The sequence below is a fragment of the Aspergillus piperis genome (genome assembly GCF_003184755.1).
Source record: "Aspergillus piperis CBS 112811 unplaced genomic scaffold BO85scaffold_1, whole genome shotgun sequence".
Taxonomy (NCBI): Eukaryota; Fungi; Ascomycota; class Eurotiomycetes; order Eurotiales; family Aspergillaceae; genus Aspergillus; species Aspergillus piperis.
The window spans coordinates 2,958,932-2,971,168 of NW_020291591.1; the positions used below are offsets into that span (position 1 = coordinate 2,958,932).

Sequence of the window (12,237 nt, forward strand, 5' to 3'; positions counted from 1 at the left end):
TGTGTGGAAGCGAACCCGCGATTGGCCCATAAGTGCCATCGCCAATATAGTAATGTTTGCTGCACCTTTACGTCTCACAATCAACGTGTGTGCAGAGGTCAGCACCATTTGATATAGTGCACTTCGGCTTTTCTAACCGAGTTTAATGACTACCCCGCAACATGAGCACGGGGATTGTGGTAAGTATCGAAGACAAGCTTCGCACTTGGCAGCCTAAGCTTTTTACGTTCAACAAGTAGTAGTAAGTATCATGTCGACGGCAGCCTCTCCGACAAGAAGCTCACCAGGTCTTATGTAAACGTGCTGAAGACTAACGAATATAAAAGGCAAGCACTGTCCCGTATTACTGGAAATCAGAATCACCTCAGTTTTCTTTCTGGCTTTGTCCCAGCGCCAACGACTCAGAGATCATGGCTAGTACTCTTATAACCGTCGCAGCATTAGCTGCAATTTCTATTTATCTGGTTACAGCCTCCCCCCTCATGGATACCCTCCTGCAAATACCCGACTTATCTACCTACGCCGAGGTGTACAACCTGACCGGCGGTATTGTAGAGATCAATCCATTGTTTCTCAAACGCTACAACTACGACGAAGACAAACGTAACTACACATTCCTTGCTCCCACTAACGACGTAAGTGTCTTATTTACTCTATCAATTTACCCGTCGCAAGACGTAAACCTAATTAAACGTATAGGCATGGGCCAAGATTCCCAACGCCATTTTCGATATCCTTATGACCCAACAAGCCTACCCCTTAACCGAGGCCCTCCTGCGCACACACATCATCGAGGCTGGTCTCACAGCTTCTGATCTTGTCAAGGTATCTGAAAGTGAGGGTGCAGGAGGAATATCTACCTCACTCCAGGTGTCCAATACTACCGAGCAATACCACAACGGGGTTTTGACCAAAACAGTCCAGGGCTACTATATTGATACCATTACTTCCTCAAATGGCACCGTACAAATTGACGATCAGTCCGCCATCGTGACGGCAAATATTGTTGCAGACAATGGTTTGATCCATGCCATCGACCAGGTTATTGACCCTTTCCTAATTTATGGTGGTGGACCCAGCAATCGGACAACCGCACCGACTACCGAGACAACAGATCTGACCATTGGAGAGTTCCTGAAGAGTGACTCGCGCCTTGTGAACTCTACGAAGATTCTATTTGAAAACTCCCCAGATACGTTACGTCGGTTGTCGAAACAGACAGGAAGTACGCAGTTCTTCGTTGCTCCACAAAATGAGGCTTATGATCTGATGCCTACTATCCTTCCCATATTCCGTAAGTTCTCTCACATCGTGAAGCCACAGAGCTATTGGCTAACGTCAACTCGAACAGATACTCTTGTCGCGCCATACAAAAGCCCATTCAACACTCTAATGTGGCAATATGGCTGGCTTGACAGTGATTGCGATACCTTTGCGGGTCTGAATTTCAGCAGTCCGGTCACAGTAGCTAGTGACATTACAGGGCTTAATATCACTGTCACCCAAGAGGAGAATGCCATCTTCATCATGAATGCAGGTCTCGTCACTCAAGTGAAGGCAGCCAATGGGTACCTGTGGGTTGTGGATCGGTGGTTGGATCCACTGTATCAGGCCTTTGGTCCCATCGACCGATTTGGTACACCAGAGTGGCCATGAGGTTGGCGGTTTTATTTGCTCTTATTGGAGGTGTCTCATAATTGCTAGCCGAAAGAGGTATTGGTTTACAATGCTACATATTCTAAGCATGACATATGTTAAATGCTGAGTGACAGAAATTATTTCTGAGCTTAATCAGTATTGTTGCTTTTCGAAGGGACTGCTTTCCTTAGCATCGGAAGCAATTGTATACAGTGCATAGCATGTGCGCAGCTACCGAAAATGGTGATCACGACACGTCCTTTTCGCCCACCTCATGCGGCAAAGTTTGAATACGAATGGTACCCCGAAATCCCGCGTGAATTCAATGATTCGGTAGGTTCCCAATATGTGGTTTCCGAAACTTACCAACGGCGAGGCATGGACGGTATTTCCGTGCCTGGGGGAGGGCTTCGATTTCGACTTCTCATCGAGTACAGTCGGAGTCTTCATGGCTCGATCATAGGGGCTAAATGTAAACCACTGATGCCTCATCGTATGCGTCTATCCTCCGGGACTGTTGTCTTGAAACCCACCGACTCCACACCAATCGTCCGCCTTGAATACATTATCACCCTTGTAGCCACCTATCCGTGAAGTATCCCGTCACAAACGCAAAGACCCCCTTATGGAGAATATCGATAACCTGCTCATTAACAGGCCAGGTCCTATAGGCAGTTAGTTTCATACTCCAACAATCATGTATGCAATAAGACTAGTCGAACTCACCAAGGAAGTGCCCCAACACCCGTAACATTCTCCAATGTTTGATCGATCATAAGCCGTATGGCGACAAACATAAAATCCGCGAATGGTCCACGAACACCGTATGCGCTCATAAATGCTCTAATGATTCCTGCAGCCGCTCCCTGTCCATAGTGCATTGCCATGTTCAATCCGAAGCGCTCGGAATCGGGGCGAACGGGTAGTCGCAGAAGGCGCTCCAAAGTGTGCCCCGGTACATATGAATTCGGTCGGCCGGTGAAGTATTGCTCGATCTTTTCGCCTACTGTCATTCTGTCAAGTGGTCAAAGTGGTCAGGCTATTGGTCGCTCTTTGTGATAAGGTGGTTATCGGGACTTACGCAGCGACGCCAAGCAGACCCGCTCCGCAGCCGTAGAGGATGCAGCTCCCTAATGAGGACGGTCGGGGCGGCTGCTCGGGAATTGTGGTGCGACGGGACATGTTGTATGCTTCAATTAGTGATAGAGTATTGATTGGTATGTGGCTGGGGCTATGAAGCTGAAGTTGGTGAGGGAGGAAGATGATAGCTGATATAGCGAACCGTGGGTTGCACTGTATGGCGTAGGAATGACGCATACGAGCTTATCCAGCAAGTAACAGCCAACCGCCCAATGAGCTCCATTCGACGAATATCAAGCATCGGGATGACTTGTTAGTGAGCCCATTAGTATTATTCATGATTTTCCTCGTACGAATAATAGTGCATTGGTGAGGTGTTATAGTGACAATTAAGAATCATCAGTGATCTTGTAGGTGGACGTTTTCACAACCAAACATCATGAAATGATGTCCATACACAGAAAATTAGAAGAGATTAGTAAGTATGAGTTATCACTGAATAATAGGCGGATGGTCTGGGCAATCGGGAAGTACAGGGGCTTTGTTTGCTATTAGCCGCACTATATATCCCGTTGACAAATTATATATATCTCACATTTAGCGCCCCCAATCAACCAAGACTTCAACACCGCTGATAATCGAACCCACAAGAACTGCCCGTCAGAAATACCAGCAAACCTATTCAACAAGGGAGTTCATTCCTGACGTAGGGCACATAACTGGTTTCCCGCTCTCTTCCTGATCCCGTGCTATATTTGCGAAGATTTGGTAGGCACGGAAGCCAAGGGGACAAATTTGTAGAATTAGCCAAGGATAACATGAACGTTTCAATCGAGCAAAGTCCAATATTACCCATACCAAAGAACCAGATGGTACATACGACCACAGGGTGTGGAAAACAGGGCTTCCCGTCCGCTCAGCCGTACTTAAGCCACACGCCGGGAGGTTAGTAGTTGGGTGGGTGACCACCAGCGAATCCCTTCTGTTGTATGTTTTTTGCCTTTGATTTTAATTATTGTAACGGATAATTTCATTGTGCAATATGCAGCTAAGACAGGTTGGGTTTTTGATTGACGCTCATCGTGGTGACAAATGGTGCTACCAATTACTTAGTTAAGTAATCAAAATTGGAGGATGCTTTAGCACATAGAATTGGATCAGCCATCCGAGAGTATTGGCATTAGCGATCGTGGAGAGCGATCAGGAATAACAACTAGTCCTTCTCAAATTCGGGCCTACGCAATGTAAACATGAATTCAAGTTCGATAGCACTTGTAACCAAACATATAATTGAAAGGCTTTCCGGCTATGGACTCCCATCAGGCCAACATCATCAGTCCACTCTGACAAAGTGCCATGTGACCGGATATCTTATCTTTCATCCTCAACCACGTAGGGTCCCTGCAAGACCTGAGCATTTCTGGTGATGACCCGACGATCTCCAATCCATTCGACCTTGAAGATGGCACTAGCTCACTACATCAGTCCCTTGCATTGAATAACAAGTGGAGGACTTCTTAACTTACTGTGCCTTTCCTCCATACATCTTCCCGTCATCCTTGGACACGACGCGTCCCTTCAGCGCGAAGCCGATCGTGCCTCCACGTCCCTCTTCGTCGTTGACATCAGGCGTGGCAAGGGCTTCGTGAAATTCGAAGTCGAGGAAGGTGTAGCGATTGCGCCACTCTTGAACAAACTTCTTGAACCCGTCTAGGTCCAGTCGCTCGGAATTCCATCTATTGCGGAAGAAGTCCATTACGAGATTAGATAATCGATAACTCCATCCTTTTCTCGGGGGTTTATATGTGCAGGCTTAATGTTGAGATATGGGGTGTAGAGGTCGTGTGGAGCGAGATATGGGAGAGTGATTGCTTACTCAAACAACGCATCAGAACTGTAGTTGTCATCTACTAAGGTCATGGCCTCTTCGTCTGAGGGGACCTCGTAGATCAATCTTGACAAATGCCCGATTTAGCAACAATACGATGGTAAAGGGGTGTGTGAATGAAGATCATACCGTTGAATGCGTTGAACGAAGAACAGCAAAGGGATCTTCACCTCTCCCTCCGTGGGAGTGGCGGTCGTTTTGGGAATGGGGAACAACATCGCTGCGGTAAGGATGCTAAGATGTTTTGGTTTAGAGTGTCTTGAATTCGGGTAGAATGACATTAACTCAGGCCGATCGCTTGTGTGATTTATATGTTGTTGTTCTTCAAGCGGAGCAGGGATTCGCGTTGATGCTATACGAAGATGACTATTATGATATCACATACACTGTCTTGGCAAGAACCCTGAATAAAGTCCTTGGTTGAGCTTAGTGTACGATCTGCGTAGTGTCAGTCGTAGATGGAATTTCTCGTATTGAATGACAGACAACTTCAATTCGTCCACTAAGATTCAACAATGTCTTGTGCGGCCTAGTGGGTCATTCTAGCCATGTGTCACCATACTGTATCGCATCCAGCGTCAGCCAAATCGTAAAGAAAAAGCTGTATCTAGATGAGGAAGCTTGGTGCTGCAATAACATAGTTTGTCGATTGCATTACTACGTATATCGGCGCACTAACCACTAGACTAAAAATAATATATCACGTCTAGTCAGACTAGCAACGGAAAGATTACTGTCCCAACACTTTATGAGAAAATCACAAGCATTCGTCACCTGATTGATACTCCTACTTGTTGTGCGAGGACCAGCTTACCGTGTTTGACAGTCTATGAAGAATCGAGCTTATTGGAAATTAAAATCGCGTATAGATGGCCTCTCATTATCAGAAACCTCATAGTCGCTAAATCTCAAGTTCAACGCGGTGACAATGTTGAAGAGACAAGTTCGGTGATGAATAAGTCTGACATTTGAGTATCTATGATCCGCTGTCATTATCTCAAAGCACTAATCTGCAAGGCCTCTGAAGTAATACTGATTATCAGTCAAGGCGTGTAAGGGGTGTCAATTCAAGGCTATATGTTTGTAGAAAAGCCTGCATGGACTGATTGAGTCAGGGTCGAACTACATCATGCCTGGTTTGCACATCTAGAGCAGTAATCCGTAGACAGTTAAAGCCTTCCTAGCACGATCAGCTTACATTGCTTCTGAACAGCTTTCGAGATAATGTTGTATAATACCCCCGTGTTTCTCCATTAAACAGGATATCCAATGCTCCGGGGTAGTACACAGAGCCAATCTGGGTTCGGCGGCCGATCCCTTGAACACGGCTATGTCCCCTCGTCAACGATGCTTGTATCATCCCTCTCATTAGCTACGAAACAAAGTTTATCAATTCCAGTGAAATTCATAGTTTCAGCTAACCATTATTCTCGATTTTACTTACCGTGGGCTGATATTCACATGAGAGAAAATGATTTCTCATTGTCTTCGCATTTGACCGTCCGGCTGAATCCTATCACTTGGCAGAACGTCCTTGTCAGCAACTAGGTCAGCTCCGTACGAATCTCTTAATACTACAAGATGGCTAATGGCATCAGTGAGCAAACATAGAAAGTTTGGCAGTCTGATGAAGAATCTCAACTAGATTCGCGGTTTTCCTCTCCCCCTTCCTGTCAACACACCAACCGAACAGAATCTCACCCCGCAGCCAATTGACTAGCAGACACGTCTCCCCCGGTCCGAGGAGAAGAGATGACCCAAGCAATTCGAGGAGGGACCACGACCACCGGAATGCTCCACCGCGTGGCTCGACGCTCGACCATGCTCCGTGGAGCTCGAGAGCTACGACAACTAACATCACAAAATAGGCGATCAATTTATCCCATAATAGAAATCCCTTGACCCATAGCCGGGAGTATAAGCCGGGGGTAGAGACAGCAGGGGCACGAAGTTGGCGGACGGGTGCAGCTCTGCGAGTTAGGCCCGGGTGAAGATAGAGGGGATCATTTCTGTAGAGAGCGAGACGCCTGCAATAGAGAGGTGGAAGGCTACGCTTAAGAATGGAGATTATGTGATTGATGGGAAGGCGAATGCCAGTGAAGGTCCGCTAAGCCAACATTCCAGGTCCCCGGAAGCCGGGCCATAGGGGTCGTCCAGTACTTCCGTGAGGAGCTGGGTCGAGCCGTCGAGGGAAGTACAGTCCCAGGTGCCCAGAAAGCCCATCACCCAAAGGGAGCAGAGAGAGACAAGGCGGACATAATAGTCGACATGGTGAGTTCCGAGATCATACAATAATTGATGGTGATGTTAATCAGTCAAGCGGGAAAGACGTTGCCTGTATCTAACCCTACGCAATAATATCATTCACCCTCACTGATCCCATCTCCTTCACAGGATTGCTTTTCTGGGTTCATCAATCCACAACAGCCGTAGATCTTCTGGATGTCAATCTGCGCTCTTCTCCGACGCGGGGACTGCCGCCGTCTTGTCGACGCGACCATGAAGATCTTTCGACCGTGTCGGTATATGGAGCTGACAGATACATGTGACGCATGCTCAGGGACTGTGTGAGGCATTTAATAGGTTTCAACATTTACATGGTGCTTAACGATCATTACAATCTATCCTACCAAGTGCGGGCCATCCCATATGGCATGTCAAGAGCCTCCCTTTGCCCTGAATTGGAAATTAAAGCCGTTATCGATAAAACTCCGATCGGATCGGAGCGGCCGGTTTTGTTGCCGATTTGCCGAGCTTCCCCCTTTTTTTGAGCAGGTTTTTCTATGTTGAGAAAACATCCAAAAGCGTTCATCTCGAACACTGTCGGACCCTGAGACCCTGATTAACAGGGCCCTATGCCCTTCATACCCCCTGGGTTTGAATTCACATGGTAAATGTAGACAACAATAATGAATAAATGATTTGTCCCGCGCCGTCTGCCTCACTCCATTCATGCCTCTGATCGACTCTGCAATGGCTGCAACAAGCTTCCCTCACCCGAACCTTCCAATCCCAGTGGGGCCCACATGAACTTAACCCGAAAGACTTCTTTTTCCCTGGTTCACTTTAACCTGAGGTATACTAGAGGAAAGCTAGTAGTTAGCACTAATACTAATTCCGTAGACTTCGCCAATATGGTGTCTGAAAAGTGATCATAAAGAATTGCCTGAGCCAGCGATGCAGAAATTTTGCTATCCGTCCTGGTGAAGGTCCGTCACTTGTGTCCTCTGCTTCTTCGACCATCCATTCCTGTCCTTTTCCCCCCTCCTGCTCGTGCTTGCTGTTCCTCCAATGATGGATTACATTCCTTGTTCTTTTGATTCCTTCATCGACAATTTCTTGGCGTGTTACCGACCTTGCTATTCAGACTATCTCCAGCAGTTGGTCACCAACGGGACCTGTGGTACCAACTACACCACCCTAGCCGCCAGCACCGACCGCTCCGATCTGAAATGCATTTGTGAGAATGCGGACGGGGTCTCTAGTAACTGGACGTCGCAAGTCCTAGAATGCACGCATTCTTCGTGCAATGGGACATTCAACTACACCCGGTGGGCAGACAGTATGTGGAGCTACGACATATGTGCTATTACGCTTCAGGTATCTACTCCTAAAAGCTTTCGCCCTCGAACCTCTCTCTTCTTTGTCCCTTCGCCTCCACATTTCCTTTCTTGGTAGTGTGGCGAGCAATAACTGACTTGGAAGCAAAAGGCACGGCGGGTTACAAAACATGTTCCTCCTCGGCATCATCCAAGACAACATCTACTGCTGGGCTGTTAATTGGACTATTAACACTGAGTCAAATATTGTTTCTTTGAGCATAAAAGGGATAGACGAGACCTTAGAACTTCGGTTTTCGAAACCATGGTTACGCCAAATGCCTCTATTCTTATTTAAGACTTCGTCATCCAGATCAGGTTAGGATGGCAGGTTCCAGCGCTTTGTTAGCCCTTTCCTGCTTTTGCGGAACTCTGAGTGCCTATTGTTACCCTTGGGTTGGTAGTTACTAGTGTACCTAAAATATGGTCGAAGCGAAATAGACGATTTTGATGAGTCACTCTGCGAATTATGTTCTCGACGCACAATGCGCCATGCGAAACCTGCAAGTGAAATAATGGATTCTTGTTCATTCTGATTGTAACAAATACATACATCCTACTCTGGTAATGACAATAGCAGCGTATTCATACTCATCCACGTCCATCACGCGCTCGTCAATAGAACAATCAAAGATGACGGATATTTTCCTCCAGTATACACCACATGCCGGTCTCTATTGAGGTTCTTTGGGCTCTTGGTGAGACAGTCACGGCATCCGCTTGGCGAATCAAATGGGAGTAGATGGGGCGATCGTCCACGGACGGCTACTGTAGCAAATCTATAACCCGTCTTAGGCTATTCAGCCCTCTAGGTACCTCTACCCTCACAAGAAATTGTAACCAACATAAATGCAGGACATATTACAAAACGTTGCTATAGATAGTCTTGTTTAGATATGCTATGAAAAACATCGCATCCTTCTCTTGAGATCTATGCTATGGAATCATGGAACCTATATAACCCGGATGTTCAGTCAGTCGCCTATGTTTGCTATTGTGATTTAGCGTGGCTTTCTTGCTGATCTGCATAGTGCGTGATTATGCAAGTCTTTTAAGCATCGTTTACTAACCAGGTAGTGGTCACTTAGAGTCTTAGACAAGGTCCACTCCTTTTCCGATTTGTATTTCTCCAGCAGTAGGAATCAAAAAGAAGGGTTGGGTCAGCTCAGGGTTCCGGACGCCACACAAACTCTCTGGGTGTGACCTTGTATCTCTCAAACCATTCGTAGCCTTGTCAGTTTCTGCCCAAGGCGACGGGTCAAGGCGTAGAATTTGAGAGGATCATCGTTCATTAATCTAACTTGCAGTGATGATTGGCTGCTGAGAGGTAGAGCTGAATACAGCTGAAGGTGGGGGCAACTGACGTGTCTAATTTTACACACAGATTTGGGGCCCGTGCCGTTCGCCGATCAAATGATTTGGTCCCCGAGCAAATCACCACCCAGCGCTTCGTACGTAGATAGGTAGGATTCTTCATAGCTGCTTCCGAAGTCTTCTCCCGCGAAGATCATGTCCACAAACAAATTTATACACTGACAACGCTAGGCTTTGACGGGATGGTCATATCGACTACAAAGCTACCCATGATCCGCATCGCTTGTATTGGGTTCAGTGGCCACAGTGCACGCCTATTCCCCCCGTGTCACCACACGTCACAATCACAATGCTCCCTAGGACTATTGACCTTATTCTCCCTCTTCTTCTTCTGACATCCAAAGTGCAAGCCTTTAGTACATTCCACACAAATTGCACGCTTCCGCCCCAACAGACCAGTTTCGTGTCAGCCCCAAACACCCGTGGCACCTTGCAAATCCTTTGGTCGTCCCTATTCACCATTCTCGCCTGCACTTGGACAGTGCTTCATCTCAACGTCCCTGAGTATGCACCGAAACCGGAAATAAAGGACTTCAAAAAATGGCTCAAATGGATGGTGGACAAATATCAACATCCGACGAAGTGGTTTCTCCTTACTGTGCTTGCACCCGAAATTCCTTTCGCCAAATACTGGGATGATCAGGTCCGGGGGCATTCTCTGTTTTACCACTATGAAGCAGTTTTCAGGAAGAAGAACTGGACGAGGACTCATGTTCTCTTCGCTAATATGGGAGGGTTTGCGCTGCGGTGCACTGCCGATTCCGAGGAGGGTGGACCCGTTTCGGAGAACGAGAAATCGACTACGGAAGATCAAGACGACCACCAGACCAGTACGAGCCCCCTTGTAGAAGATGATATCTCTCCGATGGGGGGGCCGAGCACGTTGAAACCAATAGCTTCGGCGTCCTGCTGCGAGAAGCCAGAAAAGCAAATACAATCTACACTCATCGGGGATCCCGCGAAAAAGTTCGAAGAAGTCTTCTATCTGACAGCCGTCGAAGCCTTAAAACTTCTTTGCAAAAAAGAAAAATCTATACCAGGGCTAGACAATGTATCGGAGGAGGAAATCAATGCTCGTTCGAAATCGGATATGTTCATGCGGCTCCTTGCCGTGGGTCAAATTGTCTGGGTAGTTATTCAAATCTTATCACGGTGGGCCTATGGCCTGGCCGTGACCCAGCTGGAGGTTACCGTTGTTGCTTTTGCGTTCTGTGCGGTGGGAATGTACATCGTTAACCATGGGAAGCCTAAAGGAGTTGAGCTGCCGATTCTCTTCGAATATCGTGGGTCCAAGGAAGCGCTGCTAAGAGAACTTCAGGATTCCATTTTCCCTGAGCCTGAAGACAAACACAGCAAGTGGAAGTTTTACAAATGCAAGTATTGCACTGAAGAGAAGATCCAAAGCCACGGCGGTACCAGCAAAGCCAACAAAAAAAGCAGCGACGGAAATGACAAGAACCATGAACCCGCAAACAATAACGAATCAACCGATGCTAAATCGGAGACCATGTCTAGAAGGGACCCTGAGACGAACGCAGATGTCGAAGAAAGTGAGGTAGTGCCCAAAGTGGCTACAATGACGATGATATGGACAAGTTCATTGGATACATTCACAGCAATTGTACAAGGGGTACGAGCAACGCTCGAATCTAGCCGGGATTCGGGTGATCCAATTGGCAATGGATTCATTGACGAATCAGAAGACCCGAGCAAGTTGAGCAATATCTTCACTGACTTGTGGATGTTCATCGGCAGTATGATCTTTGGGGGCATCCATCTCATAGCCTGGGATTTTCAATTCCCCACCACAGTGGAGCAATATCTCTGGTGGGCGGCGTCATTGTGGTGTACTGCTTGCGTACTGATCAGCACATGGCTTTACTTTGTGCTCCTCATAATATCTAGAACAATGGAGGTCGTAAATGAAGCGACCAAGCATGACAACTCTTCGACCCCCGAGGATGCCAAGCCCGACGACCCAGCCGGACAGGCCCCAACGGACTCGAGCACCAGCCCCGACCAAATCCAAGCAAACCCTAACACAGAGCTTGATACCGGAACCAGTACAAGTCCAAAGAAAATCCCTACTTGGGAGGACGACAAGTCAGCGCCCCCACCCGAGGATCCACAGAGAGATATAGAATCGCAGGATTCACCGCCACGGCGCTGGGAGACGATCAAGACACCTGCGGAGATAGCACTAGCTGTTCTTGGTTTGTCCTATATTCTTCTAGCGTTTGTTCTCTTTGTATTGCTTATAATCTTGGGGGTTGTTGGTATGCTTGCATACATTGTGGCAAGATTGTTCATTGTTGTTGAGATGTTCAGGACATTGGCCTTTCTTCCGCCGGACGCTTATATTGCTACTTGGTCATCGGAAATTCCTAATATTGGTTGACCACATTATTACATATTTCGTTAGACTTATTTAATTGATCAGTTGTTCTATCCTTTAGCAGTAGTAAGAAAATGAAGATTAAGACCGTGCAAGCGTATGCCTCAGCACTTCCTACAGGATTATTCTTACATCAGCCTCGTGATATGTGGCTCAGATACGGCTGGTCAGACCAACATTTTATGCCCCACAGCCTGTAAATGTAAATGCTAGAACCCCTCATGTAGGAGCTCATATAGACATTCAGTGGCTAATCTTACTGA

At 47.0% G+C, this 12,237-nt stretch overlaps 5 protein-coding genes across 5 annotated transcripts; 3 read left to right on the top strand and 2 right to left on the bottom strand.

Annotated features, from left to right (window-relative positions):
• The first annotated feature begins 248 nt into the window (after positions 1 to 248).
• On the top strand, positions 249 to 1,812 carry BO85DRAFT_444798 (fasciclin domain-containing protein). The gene is made up of 3 exons (XM_025659111.1): positions 249 to 635; positions 700 to 1,294; positions 1,352 to 1,812. Exons 1-3 carry the CDS (start codon positions 411 to 413, stop codon positions 1,654 to 1,656), a joined length of 1,125 nt encoding a protein of 374 aa, XP_025521472.1. The 5' UTR covers positions 249 to 410; the 3' UTR covers positions 1,657 to 1,812.
• Positions 1,813 to 1,850: 38 nt separating this feature from the next.
• BO85DRAFT_387925 (uncharacterized protein) lies at positions 1,851 to 2,820 on the bottom strand (the record flags this gene model as incomplete). Its single annotated transcript, XM_025656690.1, has 3 exons — positions 1,851 to 2,303; positions 2,365 to 2,652; positions 2,720 to 2,820. 3 exons carry the CDS (start codon positions 2,818 to 2,820, stop codon positions 2,207 to 2,209), a joined length of 486 nt encoding a protein of 161 aa, XP_025521473.1. The 3' UTR covers positions 1,851 to 2,206.
• A 992-nt stretch (positions 2,821 to 3,812) lies between these two features.
• BO85DRAFT_387927 (uncharacterized protein) lies at positions 3,813 to 4,824 on the bottom strand (the record flags this gene model as incomplete). Its single annotated transcript, XM_025656691.1, has 4 exons — positions 3,813 to 4,186; positions 4,245 to 4,454; positions 4,595 to 4,672; positions 4,703 to 4,824. The coding sequence occupies 4 exons, from the start codon at positions 4,822 to 4,824 to the stop codon at positions 4,090 to 4,092; spliced, it is 507 nt and encodes a 168-aa protein (XP_025521474.1). The 3' UTR covers positions 3,813 to 4,089.
• Positions 4,825 to 7,688: 2,864 nt separating this feature from the next.
• On the top strand, positions 7,689 to 8,468 carry BO85DRAFT_25919 (uncharacterized protein). Its single transcript, XM_025655010.1, has 2 exons — positions 7,689 to 8,206; positions 8,318 to 8,468. Exons 1-2 carry the CDS (start codon positions 7,898 to 7,900, stop codon positions 8,384 to 8,386), a joined length of 378 nt encoding a protein of 125 aa, XP_025521475.1. The 5' UTR covers positions 7,689 to 7,897; the 3' UTR covers positions 8,387 to 8,468.
• A 1,248-nt stretch (positions 8,469 to 9,716) lies between these two features.
• Positions 9,717 to 12,019, top strand: BO85DRAFT_444801 (uncharacterized protein). Its single transcript, XM_025659112.1, has one exon. It carries the CDS (start codon positions 9,869 to 9,871, stop codon positions 11,975 to 11,977), a length of 2,109 nt encoding a protein of 702 aa, XP_025521476.1. The 5' UTR covers positions 9,717 to 9,868; the 3' UTR covers positions 11,978 to 12,019.
• Positions 12,020 to 12,237: the final 218 nt, after the last annotated feature.

Excerpts from the sequence above, each read along its gene's own strand:
- BO85DRAFT_444798 (XM_025659111.1), top strand. The coding sequence starts at position 411 with ATGGCTAGTACTCTTATAACCGTCGCAGCATTAGCTGCAATTTCTATT. Across the intron at positions 636-699 it reads TCCTTGCTCCCACTAACGAC|GCATGGGCCAAGATTCCCAA; the intron begins GTAAGTGTCTTA and ends TTAAACGTATAG. Across the intron at positions 1,295-1,351 it reads TACTATCCTTCCCATATTCC|ATACTCTTGTCGCGCCATAC; the intron begins GTAAGTTCTCTC and ends CAACTCGAACAG.
- BO85DRAFT_25919 (XM_025655010.1), top strand. The coding sequence starts at position 7,898 with ATGATGGATTACATTCCTTGTTCTTTTGATTCCTTCATCGACAATTTC. Across the intron at positions 8,207-8,317 it reads TATGTGCTATTACGCTTCAG|GCACGGCGGGTTACAAAACA; the intron begins GTATCTACTCCT and ends TGGAAGCAAAAG.
- BO85DRAFT_444801 (XM_025659112.1), top strand. The coding sequence starts at position 9,869 with ATGCTCCCTAGGACTATTGACCTTATTCTCCCTCTTCTTCTTCTGACA.